At 49.1% G+C, this 22739-nt stretch overlaps 1 protein-coding gene across 1 annotated transcript in view; it reads right to left on the reverse strand.

Annotated features, from left to right (window-relative positions):
- Window positions 1-22739, reverse strand: part of cep152 (centrosomal protein 152) — a 28500-nt gene that overhangs the window by 5297 nt on the left and 464 nt on the right. The window contains exons 2-25 of the mRNA XM_076268555.1: window positions 22112-22234; window positions 20050-20156; window positions 19449-19515; window positions 18816-19043; window positions 18280-18490; window positions 17985-18125; window positions 17742-17881; window positions 16510-16710; window positions 16153-16300; window positions 13654-13745; window positions 13292-13455; window positions 12796-12988; window positions 12338-12448; window positions 11982-12112; window positions 11161-11289; window positions 10986-11079; window positions 10540-10713; window positions 8893-9165; window positions 6946-7065; window positions 5966-6415; window positions 5673-5748; window positions 5035-5202; window positions 3149-3230; window positions 2614-2696 (exon numbers count right to left, since the gene is read on the reverse strand). Of these exons, the coding sequence (XP_076124670.1) occupies window positions 2614-2696; window positions 3149-3230; window positions 5035-5202; window positions 5673-5748; window positions 5966-6415; window positions 6946-7065; window positions 8893-9165; window positions 10540-10713; window positions 10986-11079; window positions 11161-11289; window positions 11982-12112; window positions 12338-12448; window positions 12796-12988; window positions 13292-13455; window positions 13654-13745; window positions 16153-16300; window positions 16510-16710; window positions 17742-17881; window positions 17985-18125; window positions 18280-18490; window positions 18816-19043; window positions 19449-19515; window positions 20050-20156; window positions 22112-22198 (3670 nt within the window). The 5' untranslated portion in view covers window positions 22199-22234. The remainder of the gene's footprint in view (window positions 1-2613; window positions 2697-3148; window positions 3231-5034; window positions 5203-5672; window positions 5749-5965; window positions 6416-6945; window positions 7066-8892; window positions 9166-10539; window positions 10714-10985; window positions 11080-11160; window positions 11290-11981; window positions 12113-12337; window positions 12449-12795; window positions 12989-13291; window positions 13456-13653; window positions 13746-16152; window positions 16301-16509; window positions 16711-17741; window positions 17882-17984; window positions 18126-18279; window positions 18491-18815; window positions 19044-19448; window positions 19516-20049; window positions 20157-22111; window positions 22235-22739) is intronic.

Consider the following 22739-nt stretch of genomic DNA (forward strand, 5'->3'; position numbering starts at 1 on the left):
CGCTCCCCGCTCCACTTAAAAATCCTCTCGCTCCAGTAAAATCGATCCACGCTCGCTCCAATTTAAAAAAAGGAGAAATAATCTACAAGCCGAATTGTCACCTTAAACAGAAAACTTAAATCCTAAAGAACTAAGAGCCTAGGCAATACAGGTGCTGGTCATATAATTTGAATATTATCAAAAAGTTGATTTATGTCAGCAATTCCATTCAAAAAGTGAAACTTGTATATTATATTCATTCATTACACACAGACTGATATATTTCAAATGTGTATTTCTTTTACATCTACAACTAATGAAAATCCCAAATTCAGTATCTCAGAAAATTAGAATATTACTTAAGACCGATACAAAAAAAGTTTCTTTAGAAATGTTGGCCAACTGAAAAGTATGAACATGAAAAGTATGAGCATGTACAGCACTCAATACTTAGTTGGGGCTCCTTTTGCCTGAATTACTGCAGCAATGCGGTGTGGCATGGAGTCGATCAGTCTGTGGCACTGCTCAGGTGTTAAGAGAGCCCAGGTTGCTCTGATAGTGGCCTTCAGCTCTTCTGCATTGTTGGGTCTGGCGTATCGCATCTTCCTCTTCACAATACCCCATAGATTTTCTATGGGGTTAAGGTCAGGCGAGTTTGCTGACCAATTAAGAACAGGGATACCATGGTCACTGTGTGCAGGTGCCAAGTCCTGTTGGAAAATGAAATCTGCATCTCCATAAAGTTGGTCAGCAGCAGGAAGCATGAAGTGCTCGAAAAACTTCCTGGTAGATGGCTGCGTTGACCTTGGACCTCAGAAAACACAGTGGACAAACACTAGCAGATGACATGGCACCCCAAACCATCACTGACTGTGGAAACTTTACACTGGACTTCAAGCAACGTGGATTCTGTGCCTCTCCTCTCTTCCTCCAGACTCTGGGACCTTGATTTCCAAAGGAAATGCAAAATTTACTTTCATCAGAGAACATAACTTTGGACCACTCAGCAGCAGTCCAGTCCTTTTTGTCTTTAGCCCAGGAGAGACGCTTATGATGCTGTCTCTTGTTCAAGAGTGGCTTGACACAAGGAATGTGACAGCTGAAACCCTTGTCTTGCATACGTCTGTGCGTGGTGGTTCTTGAAGCACTGACTCCAGCTGCAGTCCACTCTTTGTGAATCTCCCCCACATTTTTGAATGGGTTTTGTTTCACAATCCTCTCCAGGGTGCAGTTATCCCTATTGCTTGTACACTTTTTCTTTACCATATCTTTTCTTTCCCTTCGCCTCTCTATTAACACTCTATTATACACAGAGCTCTGTGAACAGCCAGCCTCTTTAGCAATGACCGTTTGTGTCTTGCCCTCCTTGTGCAAGGTGTCAGTGGTCGTCTTTTGGGCAACTGTCAAGTCAGCAGTCTTCCCCATGATTGTGTAGCCTACAGAACTAGACAGAGACCATTTAAAGGCCTTTGCAGGTGTTTTGAGTTAATTAGCTGATTAGAGTGTGGCACCAGGTGTCTTCAATATTGAACTTTTTCACAATATTCTAATTTTCTGAGATACTGAATTTAGGGTTTTCATTAGTTGTCAGTCATAATCATCAAAATTAAAAGAAAAAAACACTTGAAATATATCAGTCTGCGTGGAATGAATGTATACATTATACAAGTTTCACTTTTTAAATGGAATTACTGAAATAAAATCAACTTTTTCATGATATCCTAATATGACCAGCACCTGTATGTTTCACTCATAGAACATTTATTTTAAAACATAGACAAGTGTAACAACGAACAACGTTTTTCTTTGCTCTGCGTGTGTTCCCGTAGCACACCCTCATGTTTCCGCGAAATGTCTTCTTAGATTCCAAAATTAATCTTTACTCACTGGAACAGTGTCACCACATTGCTCTACAGTACATTGTTAGTACCTCCGTAAATCCTCAAGTTATGGCCAGGGTCTTTTATTTACTTAGGCGGCGCAAAGCACAGGCCTTTATTTGGGGCGGGCTTATATTCGAGGCAGGCCTTTATTTCTTACGTGCATTTCATTGTGAGACATGCGTTTTGTTTGGAGCGGCATACCGGTAGGCTATCAAAAGCAGAAGACTTTCGGTTTGGTTTGGGATTTAATTTACTTTTTCTCAGCCTCTTGCAAGCTCAGAAGGGGGCGGCAAGCGACTGAGCTTGAGAGCGACATGTTGGAGACCCATGTTGTAGGACAACGACTTTTCATTGGCAACAGTATACTGTTGTACAGTACAGAATCGACCACGACCCCGGCTATTATCCGAGGCCTGGCTAAATAGAAGGCTAAATGTAGAAATAGTAAACTTGCATGACTTTCAGTTTACTTTCTAAAATATTTAGCGAACTCCATCCCCATCAACAAGCTTCGATGACCAGTTTTAACGGTCTTGGTTTTATTAGGAAGAAATTCATTCTGGGTGGATTTGGGCATGCCTCCGACTCGTGGTGTGAGCGGTATCGGAGGGAAATTGGAGCAGAACAGAGCGGCCGCTCTGGCCTCTAAATTAAAAAGCGCTCCGCGCTCCAACAACATTCCATCCGCTCTGCTCCTCGCTCGCTCGCGCTCCGCTCACTGGTGTGTGTGTGTGTGAGTTTGTGGTCATACCTCTGATCTTCTCCACTGCGCCGGTGTACTGCTCCTTCATCTCCTCCAGGCCAGCCTGGAGGCTCTTCTGACCGCCATGACCTCTGCGCACACACACACACACACACACACACACACACACACACACACACACACACACACACACACACACACACACACACACACACACACACACACACACACACACACACACACACACACACACACACACACACACACACACAAACACAAACACACACACACACACAAACAGGCTGTGTCAGTGATCACCTCAGACACAACACACACTCCAACCCCCAACCAACTCAACACCTAAAGCCCAACTCGCAGAGCTCCTCCACGCCACACCGTGAGCTTTTCGACTCCAACCAAAAGTTGGACACAAAAAAAGTTGGACACAAAAAAATATTTCAAATGACCCCGAAACCCAATTTGTGTGTGTGTGTGTGTGTGTGTGTGTGTGTGTGTGTGTGTGTGTGTGTGTGTGTGGGTGTGTGTGTGTGTGTGTACATGTGTGTGTGTGTGTAGTACTCACTCCTCCTGAGCAGATCTTTTGGCCTCTTCCACAGCCTTGGCATGGGCTTCCCTTTCCTGTCGCAAGACCTCCTCGTGCTCCTCTGAGAACACACACACACACACACACACACACACACACACACACACACACACACACACAAACACCACAAGATGTTTAACCAAACTGACCCCTCTCCAGTGGAGCACTGGGCAAGCATCTGCATGATCACTGTAACCTAAGGTTACACACACACTGACTATAACATAAGCAGTTTCCATACATCATACCCCACTGAAGTTCCTATGGAATATATACATTCAGTTTTGTCCCTGCGACCTTAAGCATCACTGACTTTCCCCAAAGCCTTAGTTTGGCGTCTTCGGATCCATACATATTAGTTATCTGTTAATTTCCCCTTCCTCATCATTATCTTTTTCCTCTCATCCCCTCTCCTCTCATTCCCTCTCCTCTCCTCTCATCCCCTGTGGTTTTCCATTTCTGAGGAAGACTCTTTCGTCAAACCTCTCAGAGTGACTCCATCACGCAGGCACACACACGTACATATTAGTTATCTGTTAATTTCCCCTTCCTCATCATTATCCTCTTCCTCTCCTCCCCTCTCATTCTCTCTCCTCTCCTCTCATCCCCTCTCCTCTCATTCCCTCTCCTCTCCTCCCCTGTGGTTTTCCATTTCTGAGGAAGACTCTTTCGTCAAACCTCTCAGAGTGACTCCATCACGCAGGCACACACACACACACATACATATTAGTTATCTGTTAATTTCCCCTTCCTCATTATTATCCTCTTCCTCTCCTCCCCTCTCATTCTCTCTCCTCTCCTCTCATCCCCTCTCCTCTCATTCCCTCTCCTCTCCTCTCCTCCCCTGTGGTTTTCCATTTCTGAGGAAGACTCTTTCGTCAAACCTCTCAGAGTGACTCCATGACGCAGACAACCTGGGGGGGAAGAGTGCAGTTTCTCCCAGTTTCTCTGAGCTCTGAGGGGAGAGGTTGCACAACTAATTCATAAATTGCACCATATCTGATCAGACCAGGCATCACGCAGCACAGAAGTAGCAGTTTCTGTCCACTGTGTTAAAAGATCATTTTTCACCAGTTCTGTGAACTAATCTGATCTTATAGATCTGATGAATAGAGCACCACGAGACTGAAGTCCCTCCTGAGGCTGATGGGAAAGGCGCGGGGAGAGGAACTACGGCAATCTAGTGGGAGCCTCATCCCCGAATACATATCAGGCATTAATCACACACACACTCTCTGGAGAAACACCTCTCTTCAGCACACACACACACACACTCACACAGGTATCTTTCACACGCTCACACACACTCACACAGGTACCCCTCACACACACTCACACATACCCCACACACACACTCACACATACCCCACACACACATAGAACTGCATGTCTGTACTGCACTGTGTGTGCTGCATGTCTGTACTGTACTGTGTGTGCTGAATGTCTGTACTGTACTGTGAGTAGGAAAACAGCTTTTGAGGATTGGTATTAGGAGCCAGCCTGCACAGCAACTCCAGTGCCATAACATTTGTGGGATCCAGGCCAAGATCTTGTGTGTGTTTGGGGCCTTGTTTGTCGTCCATATGTGTGTGTATATGGCGTGTTTGTGTTGTGTGTTTGTCTCCTTTAACTCTGCCTTTTAGGCAGTAGGATAACTCGCAGCCTTTACAGAGAACTGTGTGTGTGTGCGTGCAAGTGCGTGTGTGTGTGTGAGTGTGTGTGTGAGTGATACCTGTGTGAGTGTGTGTGAGGGGTATCTGTGTGTGTGTGTGTGTGTTTGTGTGGTACCTGTGAGTGTGTGAAGGATACCTGTGTGAGTGTGTGTGTGAGGGGTGTCTGTGTGTGTGTGTGTGTGTGTGTGGTACCTGTGAGTGTGTGCAGGGTGGTGCGGTGGTCTCTGGTGGTCTGCTGCAGTTGTCTGCAGGCTTTCTCCAGCTGCCTCTGCAGCTCCTGAGTCTTCTTCTGCAGTCGGGAGGCCGTCTCCGAGCAACGCTTACTCACACACGGAACATCCGAGCCCTCCGCCGACGAGTCTGGACACACACATACATACACACAATCATCAACTCCAACCACTACAGCACGCAACCTGCAAGACTCACCACAACATGGGCTCGAATTGAGTCAACACAACCAGCAGAGTGGGACAGCAGATGTTTCGTAGCTACAGATTTGAGTGATGAGATCAGTGTTGAGTGTTGAGGTCAGTGTTGAGTGTTGAAAGAGCAGCAGTGTTTTGTGTGTTGAGTGTTTGTGGAGTATCAGATTTGGTATAGTGCTGGTAGAGTGTTGGAGTGTTGGTAGAGCAGCAGTGTTGTGTGTTGGTAGAGTGTTGGTAGAGCAGCAGTGTTGTGTGTTGAGTGTTTGTGGAGTATCAGATTTGGTAAAGTGTTGGTAGAGTGTTGTGTGTTGGTAGAGCAGCAGTGTTGTGTGTTGAGTGTTGGTAGAGCAGCAGTGTTGAGTGTTGAGGTCAGTGTTGAGTGTGATGTGTGAGCAGACATACTCTGCAGCTGGAGAATTTCCTTCTGGTGTCGCTCCTGCATCTCCTTCAGCACGTGCCTCAGTTTCTCCTCACTCCTCTGGACACAAACAAACACACACACACAGGGTTAAAGGATCACACACAGCATGGAGGCAACACACACACACACACACACACACACACACACACACACACACTTCAGCAGGGTCCTTCTCCCAGTGGCCATAGCTCATCATAGGGTGTATTTCCTGGGGCCAGAGCAGTGCTGTGCTGCTGGATGTCCTCGAGTGAGGGGGGGGGGGGGGGGGGTTTACCTTGCTCCAGTCCTGGCGGGCGATGGCCACAGCTCTAGCCAGCGCCTCCCTGCAGAGCTCCCTCAGCCCCCCTCTCTTGCAGTCGCTCTTCTCCTCTGTCCTCTCCCCCTCTCTCCTCAGCAGCTGCAGCGCCTCCTGCAGGCCCTCCTTCACCTCCTGCTGCGCCTCCTCTCTGGCCCGCTGCAGGTCCTGCTCCAACTGGGTCTGGTGCTGGTTCTGGAGACGGCCCGTCTCCTCCTGCTGCCGGCGGGTCCAGGAGGCGCGGGCCGCGGCCAGCTCCGCTCCCAGCAGCGCCTCCTGCTGCTCGCCCAGGGAGCGCACCTCCTCCTGAAGAGAGCGCACCTCCTCCTGCAGCTGGCCAATACGCTCTTTGCTCTGCTCCAGCTCCGCCCTGTCTGCCTGCGCGGCCTCCTCCCATTGGTCCTTTGCAGCCTCTACAGCAGCGGAGATCTGAGGCAAAAGCAACAAAGAGATGGAGACGCTTCCGTCAAACACACTGATCATAGTCATGGGAAAGCACAGATATTGTGTGTGTGCGTGTGTGTGTGGTGTACCTGTGTGTGTATGTGTGTGTCACTAGTATTTAAACTTGTGCACTCTCATCTTCTGGTAGTAGCATATTGCTGTAGTAGTAACTGTTCCCTAAAGACTCCTCTACAGTATAGCTTGAATGCTTTTATAAGTTGCTTTGGATAAAAACATCCACTAAATAAATAAATTAAAATGTAATTTGAATGTAATGTGTGTGTGTGTGTGTGTTGCACCTGTGTGTGTTTGTGTGTGTGTGTTGTACCTGTATGTGTGCGTGTGTGGGTTGCACCTGTGTGTGTGTTGTACCTGTGTCTGTGTGTGTGTGTGTGTGTGTGTGTGTGTGTGTTGCACCTGTCTGTATGTGTGTATGTTGTACCTGTATGTGTGCGTGTGTGGGTTGCACCTGTGTGTGTGTTGTACCTGTGTGTGTGTGTTTGTGTGTGTTGCACCTGTGTCTGTGTGTGCTGTTCCCACTGGCTTTTCTCAGCCTGCAGTCTGGCCTTGTACTCCGGTTGTGTGGGCAGCTCTTCCAGCCAGCGGCTATGAGCCCTGGACACGGCCCCCTCCACCTGACCAACACACACACACACACACATACACACACACACGGTTATTAAGGGTTTATGAAGGGGCAGATGCGCTCAAAGACCCTTATTAAGGGCTCATAATGGCACAGACCAGCACACAGATGCTTATTAAGGGCTCTTCACTCCTCATCTTCACCAGTTCCAACCTAAGGTAGTATCTCAGAAAAGAAATTAGGTGTGTGTGTGAGTGTGAGCTTTATCTTTCAGAGCCGGCAGGATGGGGGACTAGGGGTTCCCAACTGCGAGCGAGTGAGTGAGTGAGTGAGCAAGTGAGTGAGTTTGCCCTTGAGCTGAGAACTATATGCCCTTTAGTCCCTGAGATCTGGGATGTGTCTCTGTGTTACCCTGACTGACCTGAGTGCTTCAGAGGATGAGTGTAGCTGCCAACACAGGTGACTTCAGACACACACACAGACACACACACACACACGCCTCAGTGCTAACAGATTCAGTGGAGCGCACGTCCACTCAGTCACTGGGGCTGAGTCACTGGGGACCCTGAAGAGTGTGGGGGCGCCTGGCCAGAAACAGCCCAGTTGCACTGGGTGGGATGCTACCGGTCCTGTGTGTGTGTGTGTGAATATATGCCTGTGTGTAAGCGTGCCTGCGTGCGTGTGTGTGTGTGTGTGTGTGTGTGTGCGCATGCGTGTGTGTGTGTGTGTATGCATGCATGCATAGTGTATGCGTATGTGTGTCTATGCATGTGTGGGTGTGTGTGTGTAAGTAAGTATATATACTCTTTTGATCCCGTGAGGGAAATTTGGTCTCTGCATTTATCCCAATCCGTGAATTAGTGAAACACACTCAGCACACAGTGAACACACAGTGAGGTGTAGCACACACTAATTAAATCCCGGCGCAGTGAGCTGCCTGCTACAGCGGCGCTCGGGGAGCAGTGAGGGGTTAAGGCCCGGTTATACTCGACGCACCCGACCTGTAGCGCGACAATGTGACGTCACAGAAGCGCCGTAACCATTTATACTCGCGCGTCGTGGTCACGACACTAGTTGCAATATTCTCCTGAACAGAGGTGTCGCTGTTGTGAAAAGATTAACGCTAACTACGTTAGGCTACACAGCAGAAGAAACTGCATTAAGAAACACTAGTAGCAGAGAATGTAAACGGGCTCTGCTATTACCTAGCCTCTGTGATGGTACTTCAGACTTTGGTTGCTACTATTCACAACTACCACCATCATTATCATCTAGTTTCCAAGGTGTGCGCACAGGTAGATAGATAGATAGATACTTTAGTCATCCCGAGGGAAATTTTAATCATTTAAACAGTTTAGTTAGCTGGCTAGCTAGCTAGCAGCTGGCTGAGTTTGTGTAATTTCCTGAAGTGGAAAGAGATTTTGTTCAGGCCTTAATAGATATCCTTTGTTTAAAAATAAATTGTTTCTATTCTTTCCTCTTAATTCCATGTGTTGCAACTCTGACTGGTAACTTTGTTAACTTATCCAGCAAACTATTAAAAATTCACGACTGTAACAAAACACTGCAACTCGCTTGCCCTCGAACTAGTCCATCTTCCTGTTTCCGCCTTGTCGCGCTCGTCTGAAAAAAAATGAGTGGTGCGCTACCGTGGGCTACACGGCAAAAACCCTGGCGCGCCAGAGAGATCTACGTCATTTTGACGTCACGTTGTCGCGCTACCGGTGCGGCGAGTATAACCGGGCCTTTAGGTGCCTTGCTCAAGGGCACTTCAGCCGTGCCTACTGGTCGGGGTTCGAACCGGCAACCCCCCGTAACAAGTCCGAAGCGCTAACCAGTGTGTGCGCGTGTGTGTGTGCGTGCAAGGGACACCCACGTGTTTGGCCACCTCCTTGAGGTGCTTCTGCTGCAGCTCCCGCTGTGCCCTCCTCACGGCCGCCTCCACGGCCGCCACCTGCTCCTCCTGCGCCTCCCTCTGCAGCCGCTCCCTCTGCTCCTGCAGCTGCTCCTGCACCTCCTCCCGAGGGACCGCGGGGGCCGGCACTCCGCACGCCTCCGTCTGGCAGCCCCCCTCCTGGGTCACCGCCGCCCGCCGCCTCCGCTCCTCCTCCACCGCGCGCTCCAGACGCACAGACCAGGCCTGCTCCACCTGAACACCACACACACATTAGGGATCAGACCCGCTCCACCTGAACACCACACACACACATTAGGGACCAGGCCCGCTCCACCTGAACACCACACACACACACACACATTAGGGACCAGGCCCGCTCCACCTGAACACCACACACACACACACACACACACACACACACACACACACACACACATTAGGGATCAGACCCGCTCCACCTGAATACCACACCACACCACACACACACACACACACACACACACACACACACACACACTAGGGATCAGACCTGCTCCACCTGAACACCACACACACACACACACACACATTAGGGATCAGACCCGCTCCACCTGAACACCACACACATACACACACATTAGGGATCAGACCTGCTCCACCTGAACACCACACACACACACACACACACACACACACACACACACACACACACACACACATTAGGGATCAGACCCGCTCCACCTGAACACCACACACACACACACACATTAGGGATCAGACCTGCTCCACCTGAACACCACACACACACACACACATTAGGGATCAGACCCGCTCCACCTGAACACCACACAAACACACAAACAGGATCAGACCTGCTCCATCTGAACACAACACACACACACACACACCAGGAGACAGGCCAGACATGCCACTGGGGAAAATAAATACACCAGAGAGCCTCCCCTAAACGCACTGTATTAAACACATTGTATTAAACGTACTGTATTAGAGTACTGACTCCTCCCCTAAACGCACTGTATTAAACACATTGTATTAAATGTACTGTATTAGAGTACTCCTCCCCTAAACGCACTGTATTAAACACATTGCATTAAACATACTGTATTAGAGTACTGACGTCTCCACTAAACTGTATTAGAGTACTGACTCCTCCACTAAACTGTATTAGAGTACTGACACTCACTGAATGCCTCTCGTTGGATATAAGTATAAGTATATATACTCTTTTGATCCCGTGAGGGAAATTTGGTCTCTGCATTTATCCCAATCCGTGAATTAGTGAAACACACTCAGCACACAGTGAACACACAGTGAGGTGTAGCACACACTAATCCCGGCGCAGTGAGCTGCCTGCATCAACAGCGGCGCTCGGGGAGCAGCGAGGGGTTGGGTGCCTTGCTCAAGGGCACTTCAGCCGTGCCTACTGGTAGGGGTTCGAACCGGCAACCCTCCGGTTACAAGTCCAAAGCGCTAACCAGTAGGCCACGGCTGCCCCAAGAAAGGATAAGAAATTACAGTGCGACTGACAGACCTGACTGTATACAGTGCTCCATGTGCCATGTGTTTTACGCTCAGCGCAGTGGTGTTGAGGTGTCGAGGTGCTGTAGTGCTATCGTGCCATCCCACCTCCTGCTGCTGCTGCTGCCAGCTCTGCTGGGCCGAGGCCAGGTTGCTCTGGAGATGCTCCTGCTGCTCCGCCTCCCACTGGCTCCTGAGGCGCGACAGCTCCCCCTGGTGCTCACTCTGCAGCTCTGCACGCAGCTGCTCCACAGCACGCTCACTCGCCTGCTGCCTCTTACTCTGAGGGAGGGAGGGAGGGAGAGAGAGAGAGGGGGGGGGGGGGAAGAGAGAAAGACAGACAGAGACAGAGAGAGAGAGGAGAGAGGGAGAGGGAGAAAGGGAGGGAGAGAGAGAGGAGAAGGAGGAGAAGGGAGAGGGAGAGAGATTTCAAGGTCGCTCTGCCATATCTCTATCAGCCAAGGGGTCCTTGGCCTGAAAAATGTGGAAGACATCTGGTAGGATGATATATTTGGTACATAGTACTGAGCATAGAGCGTTGGGTGGCCACATACCTCCTCCTCCTCCAGCCGGTCTTTCTCCTTACAGATGGAGATGTAGCACTCCTGTACTGCAGCCATCTCCCCCTGCAGCTCACACAGCTTAGACCTGCACACACACACACATGCATGACTCCCCTGCACCCAAGACAGCGTTAAGGGATTTATTTACTGCAGCTAGTGGACTCACTCTAGGGCCTGGGTCTGCTGCTGGTGTTGGGTCCTCAGCTCCTCCATCTGTGCCTGGTGCCCCTGGGTCAGCTCCGAACTCACACGCTTCACCACGTCGTCACGGAACTGCTGCTGCGTCCGCTCATACCTACACACACACAACCTTGCATTAGGCAGAAGTCATTGCATCAGCAGGGGGCTTTCCTCCCCTGGTCTCTGGGACACACACACGCAGAGAGAGAGAGAGAGAGAGAGAGAGAGAGAGAGAGAGAGAGAGAGAGAGAGAGAGAGAGAGAGAGAGAGAGAGAGAGAGAGAGAGAGAGAGAGAGAGAGAGAGAGAGAGAGAGAGAGAGAGAGAGAGAGAGAGAGAGAGAGAGAGAGAGAGAGAGAGAGAGAGAGAGAGAGCATCTGGCCAATCATAGTAAACTAATGAGCAGACACAGGGCCAAGCCCAGGGGTCCTGTTGAAAATTGTGAGGTGTCAGGGGCATCAGCAACACCTCCTGAACACCTCCCTCTGAACACCTCCCTCTGCTCCCCCTGGATACCTCCCCCTGAACACCTCCATCTGAACACCTCCCTCTGCATTCCTGAACACCTCCCTCTGAACACCTCCCTCTACTCCCCCTGGATACCTCCCCCTGAACACCTCCCTCTGAACACCTCCCCCTGAACACCTCCCTCTGCTCTCCTGAACACCTCCCTCTGAACACCTCCCTCTAAACACCTCCCCCTGAACACCTCCCTCTGAACACCTCCCTCTGCTCTCCTGAACACCTCCCCCTGGATACCTCCCCCTGAACACCTCCCTCTGCTCCATCTGTACCCCCCTCCTCCTCACCGCTCCTCTGCCTCCTGCTTCTCCTGGTCCAGCTCCTGGATCATCTCCCTCATCTTGGAGCACAGCTCAGAGTTGGCCGCCTTCACCTTCTCCTCGCTCTGCTTCAGCTCCACATTACGCCTCTCCAAGACCTGCACACACAAACACACACACACACACACACAAAACCATACACATACACACACACACAACAAACACAGGCATGCACACATGCGCACGCACACACAAAGGCATTTTTACAACATACTCACAAACCAATACAGCATTCTTCCATTTACTTACAAATAAATAGACGGATACAGACAGGCTACACACACACACACACAGAGGTGAGTGTGGCGGGGTTGACCTCTGACCTCCACTCTGTCCTGCAGGTTCTGCCGCTCCTCCTGCAGCAGAGTTAGATCTGAGGAGGACGCTGCTGCTGCTGCTGCTCCCGCAGGCTTCTGGAGGCTTCCGTCTCCCTTCTACAGGAAACACACGCAGGAGATGCTATGATGAGTTAGACACTCACACACACACACACACACAGGACACACCACAATGAGACTTTATTACTGTAGGGCACACAGGCCATCTGACCAATCAAAGCCTCTCTACAGGCCATCTGACCAATCAGGCCACCTGAGACTTCAAATACCAATCAAAGCCTCTGGTCTCTACAGGAAATCTACTGTAAAGGCATGTGAAGCTGCAAGACACACACACACACACAAAGCTACAAGATTTATACTCCAGCCATGTGCCAATGTGCAATTCTAAGGGCTTTGCAGTAACCTCTCTCTCTATCTCATACACACACACACACGCTCACCGGTGAGGTGCTGGTGCTGGAGTGTGTGTGTGCGCTGTGCTGCTGCAGCTGCTCCTGGGTGACGTGCAGGTCGTGCTGCAGGTCAGAGATACGCTGGCGCTTGTCCTTCAGGCTGGCCAGACAGCGCTGCAGCTCCGCCCGCAGCTCCCGCACCACCTCACTCGGCTCCACACCCTCACCCTGCGCCGGGGTGCTGAGGAGGGGCAACAGAACACAACACACAGGGGCAGAGGGGGTATTTCAGCCAGTAAGGTACACAATATGAACGTACTACTTAAGGGAGTAGCAAACGATCATTGTTTTGTGTGTGTGTGTGTGTGTGTGTGTGTGTGTGTGTGTGTGTAGAGTGGCATGTTCCTGGTACCTGTGCATGCATGTGTGTGTATGTGTGTGTTTGTGTTGGGGGGGGGGGGGGGGGTGTTCCTGGTACCTGTGCATGCGTGCGTGTCTGTGTGTGTGTGTATGTGTGTGTGTGTTGGGGGAGTGGTCCTGGTACCTGTGCATGCGTGTGTTTTTCCAGTTGACCTTCTTGATGCCCAGCTCTGCGTAGGAGTCGGACAGCTGGTTGTCCCAGTCGCCCCCGCTGTCCAGGGACACCACCCGTAGCTTCACTGCAGACTCATACAGCCGGATCTGATCCTTCAGTTCACTCAGCTCCTCCTGACACACACACACACACACAGAGTTAATGAGAAATCTGGATCAACACACACACACATCAATTTTCACTGCTAATGAGAAATCTGCATCTATGGGGCCCTGATTATGGGCTCACATGCACACACCAAACCACCACAGCAATGCACACACACACACATGCTCAGTAGCGCGCGCACGCACACACACACACAGCCCCACCTGCAGTGCTTTGTTCATCTCCTCGCTCATGCTCTTGGCAGACTGGGCCTGCTGCAGTCTCATCTGCATCTGACTCATCTCCTGCACCGAGCCTGCACACACACACACGGACGCATTGTAGTGGTTTTTATATGACGCTGTGGAGGAACCCCAAAAATTTTTTCTTTGAAGTCTTTTCTCAAGATTTCATTTTCGTTCTCTGATTCCGTTTCCCCAGAAATTTGATGATGGCATCATTAAAGGAAAATTCCGGTATTTAGCACTTTGAGTCCCTTTTCTGGTTTGTTTTGGATGAACTAGAGTGGTGGGCACCGGAATTTTGACGATTGGTCCTGTCTCGACTTTTCTGACTCATTTTGAATCGCCTTTGACTACTTTAGAGTGGCTGCAACAGGCATGCACAAACATGTCCTAAAACAACCCTTAACGTTCGTTTTCAAAACTGTGCAACTCACCGAATGATTAGCGGTGTTCGTTGATGTTCCAAAAACAAGTAGCATAGCGAAATACAGTTTCTGTCGTGTTTTATTTGGCATTTTGTAAAATCCCATTGATTTCTGTTGGAAGACTCATTGCACGTTGATATTACTGCGCCACCGTCTATGCTTCAGGCTCAAATATTGAGCGGAAGTTTATACGCGGTTGTGGTGTCTGAAAAAATAGTTCCACAATAGCAAATAAGACGGCTGGAAATCATACATTGCGCTGATATATTTGATTTTAATAATCAACGAACACCACTAACCACTCGGTGAGTTGCACAGTTTTGAAAACGAACGTTAAGGGTTGTTTTAAGGACATGTTTGTGCATGCCTGTAGGCAGCCACTCTGAAGCAGTAAAGGCGATTCAAAACGAGTCAGAAAAGTCGAGACAGGACCAATCGTCAAAATTTCGGTGTCCACCACTCTATTTCATCCAAAACAAACCAGAAAAGGGACTCAAAGTGCTAAATACCGGATTTTTTCTTTAAGACTTCACATTTGATGATGGAATTCTTAACACAGATTTTCTCCAACCTGGTGTCTGCGTCAGAGTTTGAAATTCAGTAACTAAGAATGTTTATGAGTTCTTATGAGAATGTTTATCATTTCTCCTGCAATACTGAATTAATCAGTCAGCCTGTTTCTCACATTCACAGAGCAGCTAATCCTTATTAACGGAACAGTCCAGGATTCTGATGAAAGGGAGCTCTCCTTCCTTGTGTCTTTAACATCCTTTTTCCTTCACTGCGCACAGACACACACACACACACACACACACACACACACTTTCCTTCACTGCACTCTGTCTCCTTGTGTCTTTAACGTCCTTTCTTCTTCTATGAACCCACATCCTCATCTTTGCATTTGCATTAGAGATGCACCGATATGGAATTTTAGGGCCTATAACGATAACCGATATTTATTGGTTTGTTGTTGCTGATACCGATACGATAACCGTAATATTACTCTTGAAAAAAATTTGTGAAAAGTGATTTAAAACACAACTTAGAACTAGGCCTACTTATGTACTCGTCCCACTAACGAGTTTGTTTATTTGTTTCCCCGACCAGCGCGGTAAAGTGCAAACACATCATTCACGAGAGGATTTTGAGATGCACAGATTCCCAAATGAACGCATATCCACAGATTTTGTTAGAGTGGTGAAATACATTCACACCGCTGACATTATATTGAGGAAAAAGTATAGCCAACCAAGCTCAAGTAGATCAGTGTAGCCAGACGGACCTTACATAGGTCTAAATTAGGACTTTAAAAATTATCGGCCAGAATTCTGTTATCGGACCGATAATAATATTTTCATTTTTTCACTTATCAGCCAATAATATATCGGCCGCCGATATATTGTGCATCCCTAATTTGCATGAATGCAGATGACTAATCTATAGATGGAAGTGTGTTTTTATTTGTGTTAATCTACCTCTGTTTTAAAATGTGCTTGCGAGAGGCAGAACAGTGTGTGTGTGTGTGTGTGTGTGTGTATGTGAGAGAGGCAGAAGTAGGCCAGAGAGAGAAAGAAAGAAAGAAAGAAAGAAAGAAAGAAAGAAAGAGAGAGAGGCCCACAGCTCCTCCCTCACTCAACAGCACCACAGAGTGAGAGTGAAAGACCACTGACCCGTGTGTGTGTGTGTGTGTGTGTGTGTGGACACATAAATAAACAAACATGAATAAACATGCACAAACACCACACACACACACCTGGGCTAATTAAAACATATACAGTACTTTCTCTTTTTCTCAGTCCAAAGAACCACAGGCCTGAAGGCACAATGGTGCACATGCATCTGTGTACACCCACACATACACACAAAACCAAACACTCATCTCTCTAGCCTCTAACACACACACACACACACACAAAGAGAGAGAGACAAACACTCAGACATACATATGCATTAACACGTAGAAAACACATTTATCTCCAGCATCTCTTACACCACCCCCCCCCCCCCCACCCCACCCACACACGCGGGCACACACGCGGGCACACACACACACCTGTGTGCAGCAGCTTGGCGCACTGCTTCTGGCTGTCCTCCAGGCGCTGTGTGAGGGCGTTGATGACGGAGGCTCTCTCCACCTGCTCCTCCTCACGCTGACGCTCCAGCTGACGCACCTGCTCACGCAGCCGCTGGCCCAGCTCCGTCTGACACACACACACACACACACACACACACACACACACACACACACACACACACACACACACAGTCAGCGAGAGTCAGATATGCACACACACACACAGTCAGATATACACATCTATATATATAAGATATATATCCTGCAGTATCTGTGTGTGTATGTGCATCTCACCTGTTTCTACAGGGCCTGTGTATGTGTGTGTGTGTGTCTTACCTGTTCCTGCAGGGCATGTGTGTGTGAGTCGAGCATCTGCTGCAGGCTGAGCACCCTGGCTTCGTGCTGTTCCCGGAATGCGTGTGTGTCTCGGTCATGCTGCTCTCGGACGCGGGTGAGCGTGTCTGAGCGACACATCTCCATCATCTGCTGCTGCATGCTGTCCACCGCCGCCTCGGCCACACACAGCTTCTTCTGGCTCTACCCACACACACACACACACACACACACACACATAAGTACACACACACACATAAGTACACACACACGTGCACGCACGCACACAAGTACACACACACACATGCACGCACGTAAGTACACACACACACACACACACACACACACACACACACACACACACACACACACACACACACATGCACGCACACACACACACACACGTAAGGACACATACACATGCACACACGCACGCCGCAGGAAATATGTTAGTTAAGGTGTCTGACTGGGGAGAGGGGCATACTGGGCTATGTAGCCTATAATATTATATTATTATAACTATTATATTGTTATATAAACTATTGATGTAAAAAACTGTATTTCTGATTATTTATTCATGAAAGCACACATTATGCAGATATTATAGACTAGGTGCTGTTACTATTAAGCTACATTAGGCTCCAACAGCTCGTTCTACCTCTTTCTGTCTCTTACTGCTTCGGCTGTCAGCAGCACTGGTTGAAGCCTGGAAATATTGTAAACAAATTAGCCGAATGGGCTACCTCATCATAGACCATTCAGTCTCCCCACGTGTGTTTAAGTTTCAAAGTGATACTTTTTCTCCTTGGGACTGGCCTTTTAGAGTCTGGGGAGGACTTTTCCATTTACATGGGGATTGAGATGATAAGAACTTAGCAGAGTCGACTTGAATGCAACGGTTTTGAATAGAGTGCTCATGTGCATGTATGCGTGTTTCTGACTGTGCGTGTATGTATGTGTGTATGTGTGTGTGTGTATGTGTGTGTGTATATGTGTGTGCATGTGCGCACGAGCGCACTTGTGTGTGTGTGTGTTTCTGACTGTGCATGTAAGAGTGAGTGAGTGAGTGAGTGTGTGTGTGTGTGTGTGTATATGTGTGTGCATGTGCGCGCGAGCGCACTTGTGTGTGTGTGTGTTTCTGACTGTGCATGTAAGAGTGAGTGAGTGAGTGAGTGTGAGTGTGAGTGTGTGTGTGTGTGTGTGTGTGTGTGTGTGTGTGTGTGTGTGTGTGTTACCTCCTGGTCTCTCTCGGTGAGGGTGTGTATCTGTCGCTCCAGGGCGGTGACGCTGGCCTGCAGCTGAGCCTCTCTGCTCTGAGTCTCCTCCAGCACACGAGACGACTCCTTCAAAGACACTGCCAGACCCTCCTTCTCATCTACACGCACACACACACACCAATACATGCAGTCAGAAACACATATGTATGCAAGGAAGGTAATTCTTTTTCCTGTACGTGTGTGTGTGTGCATTTTTGTTACCCTTGACGATGGCGAGCTGGTGCTCCAGGAAGCGGATGCTGCGTTTGCTGTCCTCCATCTTGCGCTCAAGCTCCTCCAGCTGTCTGTTCTGAGCCTGATGCAGCACCTGCAGCTGCGCCAACTGCTGGCCCTCCAGCGTGTCTGCACACACACACACACACAAAAACACACACACAAAAACAGACACACAAAAACACACACACACACAATGACAAAGTGAGATGTTTGTGGAGAGAACAGAGACAGGCTGGTCTGGGGCTGAGGCCCACTCAGGGCCCACTGAGGGGTCACTCACTCTGTCTGGAGTCCAGAAAGTCCCGCTGCAGCTGCTCTAGGTGCCCGTTCTGGAGGTGCCCGTTCGGGAGGTGGCCGTTCGGGAGGTGGCCGTTCGGAAGGTGCCCATTCTGATGCCCCTCTGGGTTGAACATCTGGGAGGGCTGGCGGGGCTGGAAAGTGGCCTTATGGTGATTGGGCATCTTCTCTGCTGTCCCACCATTGTCCACATTCTACACACAAAAATCACACACAGTTACAAAGGAACAGTAGAATCATATGTTATGGTGAAGCCCAGTAACTAAAACTCACAGTTCCCCTAACGTGAAACCTGAAAGTGGTTCCTGTATTAGGTTCCCTAACCTGAAACTGGTTCCTTTATTAAATCCCATAACCTGAAAAGGTTCCTGTAGTTCCAGCTTCCCAAACCTGAAAAGGTTCCTGTATTAGATTACCTAACCTGAAAGTGATTTCTGTATTAGATACCCTAACCTGAAAAGGTTCAGGTAGTCCCAGTTCCCCTAACTTGAAAGTGGTTCCTGTATTAGATCCCTTAACCTGGAAGTGGTTTCTGTACTGGTTGTAGTTCTGCTGGTCGTTTGGGTGCTTGGTGGGGGAGTACGGTTCCTGCTCGTATCCCTTGTCTATGGAGAAGTCGTTGGTGCAGGAGGACTCCTCAGGCCCCGTGCTGGAGTAGGGGTACCCCTGTACGCCCCCCTGGCCCAGTGGGCCGGGGCCGTTCTCATAGCTGTAGTCCTGATGGTACGAGCCCTCGTCCTCATAGTTCTGCGGGGAAAGGGAGAGCTGCACTTTACACACCAGCACACACACACCAGCACAGTGCTGTCAGGGCGAGCTGTACTTTACACACCATCATAAGCCTAAAGCAGGGGGTGGGGAACCTCAGTTTGATCTGGCCCCCGAATTGGCCAAATCCGGAAAAAAAGTGCAGCCCGAAAAGGTTCCCCACCCCTGGCCTAAAGCCAATACATCATTTTTGATTTCATAGTTGGGATTTTTGTCCCGTTTTGATGACCACAAAGTATTTTCAGCCAGGCTTACAAACAACCCAACAAACAATCCAATTTCCACACAACAACAATGTTCCAACCAGTCAGAGAGACACAAAGTGTTCAAAGTAAGATTTAGACATATAAAACACATAAATAGAGATAGGTTTGAAAAACTCACTTCCTCAGTGAGAGCTGGGGGTCTCTGATTGGTCCATTCAGTTTGCCCGTTCCAGGCGTGCTGAGGTCTGAAGCACAGAGAGAAATGAATGCAGCCTCACTCACACAAACACACACACAAACCAGACGCACATCAGACATACACACACTAGACACACACCAGACGCACATCAGACATACACACACTAGACACACTCACACAAAAGCACACCAGACACACTCATACCAGACCCAGACACACACATGCACACGCACACACACACACAAACATCAGACACAGACACACACACACATCAGACACACACACACACACACACACACACACACACATCAGACACACACACACACACACACCAAACACCAGTGGAGGGACAGGGCAACAGGACACTAGTAGTAACACAGGAGTGTTCATTAGTTCAAAAGACTGTGGAACTGAGTCAAAGACCACATGTTACGCTTCCTTATGCAACTCTTCCCCTGACACACTTCGCTCTCCGCCTGACGGATACATGGCGAGAGCCAGTTAGGCATGTTTGCAGGAAAAGGATCACACAACCCTGCAGCGGTGCCAAGGCCTTAGGGCTGAATGTTGTGTTATGTACCTGTTGCCATTGCCATGGTTACTGCAGGGCGAGTCGTTGAGCTCGGGGGAGGAGTCACGGCTGTCCTCTAGCATGTCATCTGGGAGGTCCGTCAGGAGCTTGTGGAGCTGTAAAGAGCGCGCACACGCACACGCACACACACAGACACACACACACACACACACACACATACATATGAAAGAAGAAAGAATATTCCACATCTTCAAAAAGGGCATGGTCAATATTGACTCATAACAGAATGCATTATAATGTAAAATGGTTAATACCATGGAACGAGCAACCTCTCAGAAACAACACACACATACTGCCTCTCAGAAACAACACACACACTGCCTCTCAGACACATCACACACATACTGCCTCTGAGAAATAACACACACATACTGCCTCTGAAAAAATAACACACACATACTGCCTCTGAGACACTTTTAAGCAAGTAATGTGCTAACCTGTTGCATAGCAGCAAGTACTGTGCTAACCTGTTGCATAGCAGCAAGTACTGTGCTAACCTGTTGCATAGCCGCAAGTACTGTGCTAACCTGTTGCATAGCAGCAAGACAGAGTGTCATGTTCACCATAGCAACGGCCAGAAAAGATCCTAAACAAACGCAATCAAAACACCCAGACAACACACACAGCTCTCCAGACCCCTCACTCCGTCAGAGCCAGGCGTGAAGCAGCCACCCCACCCCGCCTCAACCCTCCCACCCCCCGACACACAAACAGCTCCCACTCCAAAGCGTTATTCTCAGACCCCTCACTCTGTCAGAGCCAAGTGTGGAGCAGCCCCCACGCCCACACACATACACATACACACACACACACACACACACACACACAGGATGCTGAGCTGAGACCAGAACCAGATCAGACTGAGGCCACAATGAGACTGACTAACTTACTTCCCATAGAGACTTCCGGATGAGAAGCACCTCCCGCACAGACTCCTCCACCAGAGCGGAGCCTCCCGGCACACGCATTCACCCACCGGCTGTGTGGGGGCAGAGCGAGCTGCACGGCGTGGTGAGGCGGCGGGCGCAGAGTGGCAGGCAGAGCGGCGAGAGCAGACCAGACTGGCACTCATGCGCAGCAGGCAGCATGAGTGGCGGCCGGTGCGCTAAATCCGCTCATGTGTGTATTGTTTGGGTGCAGGCGTACACCCCACTAGGCAGGGCAGGTCAGACCATACATTGGTGTTAACTGGAGCAGAAAGAGCTCTGATTAAACACAACACTTCCGGTTCCCACCAGAGCCTTTGGTTCCCATACATACCACAGCTTCCAGAAAACACTCACACAACTTCATATACCGTAACTGTTTAAAAACACAGCTACCAACAGAGTCCTTCAGTTTGCCACTTTAGATGGGCCAAGTCGGGTGCCATGTATATTCAGTTGTAAGCTATTTTTCAGTGTAGGTGTCCACAGATGAGCGAAGCCCAGGAGAGAGCAGCGAAGTTTCCCAGGAGAGAGCAGCGAAGTTGAGTTTCCCAGATGAGTTGTGCTCCACATGTGAGAGTGAACAGAATGTGGGACAGGAGAGAGAGAGAGAGAGAGAGAGAGAAAAAAAGAAAGAGCAGAAACACGCCCGCCAGCCTGCAGTCCTACTCCACCAATAACAGTGCAGGTCCAGAGTGCAGCTCAGCAACATTACCAGTGAATGAGTCACAGCACGGCTCTACCAGGCTGGTTTCACTGCTGTTTTAAACACATACACACACCTCCACCCTCTGGGGGGGCTCTCTCTCTCTCTCACCTGTGTTATTATTAACACAAGGCGGAAGGCTGTCAGTGGCCCAGCATCGGCCCCAAACACAACAGATGGGCAAAAAAAAGAGCTTAAACAAAACAGATGGGCAAAGAGGGGATAAGGTGACATAATAACTGTTTACTGAACAATTCCGCAATTATGGACCATACTGCTAGTCCAAGGCCAAGATCTTCTTCACAAAAACCTCCCTAGAAATACCTCCCAGCTCCAGTCTGCGCCTAAACCACTACATGTGTCTGGATTGCTGCAAGGGCACACATGAACTCCAAGTTGAGAGTTTAAGCGCACCCACCTCCTGCTCTCTGGCGTAGTCCTCCGGATCGTACTCCTCCTCCTCATGCTGGGTCTGCAGCGCGTTGCTGTCGAAGTCTATAGACATGATGGGTGCTGAGGATGCACCTCTTCAACCGAGTGCCTGGAGTATGACAGGGAGACGTGTCAGCTGCCTGACTAACAACAGCTCTATGTACACACCAACAGTAGCTGTCTACTGCTAACATGGATGTCTTGGCCTGGAGGTTTGAGTCCGAGGCCAGCAAATAAATGTACGAGCAAACTGTCCTAACTATTAACTGCCCTGTCGCTAGCTGACAAAAAAACTTAGTAAGTTACATTCAACATAGCTGGCAACATGCGGTATGTTACAACGACAAATGAGTTACTAAGAGTCCAAAAATAGATTCTTAAAACTTCACACTGTCTTGCTAACTAACTAAAGTTCCTCGTCAACGTTTAAAGTTAGCATCTACGTTAACTTGAATTCTAACTTAGGAGGACAACTGGCCATGTTTCTATCAGAACTAAGATGATAACAAAGTTATGCATGGCTATCTTACATTTGCTTTTTGAATGTCTTGGCAACAATAACTTAGCAAGCTAATTGAGTTTAGTAGTGACAGAGACTTTTTGTAACGTTACTA

The sequence above is a fragment of the Alosa pseudoharengus genome, unplaced genomic scaffold (genome assembly GCF_046254945.1).
Source record: "Alosa pseudoharengus isolate Yale_2024_CS ecotype anadromous, Long Island Sound unplaced genomic scaffold, YU_APseudo_1.1 YU_APseudo_1.1_scf_10, whole genome shotgun sequence".
NCBI classification, from domain to species: Eukaryota; Metazoa; Chordata; class Actinopteri; order Clupeiformes; family Clupeidae; genus Alosa; species Alosa pseudoharengus.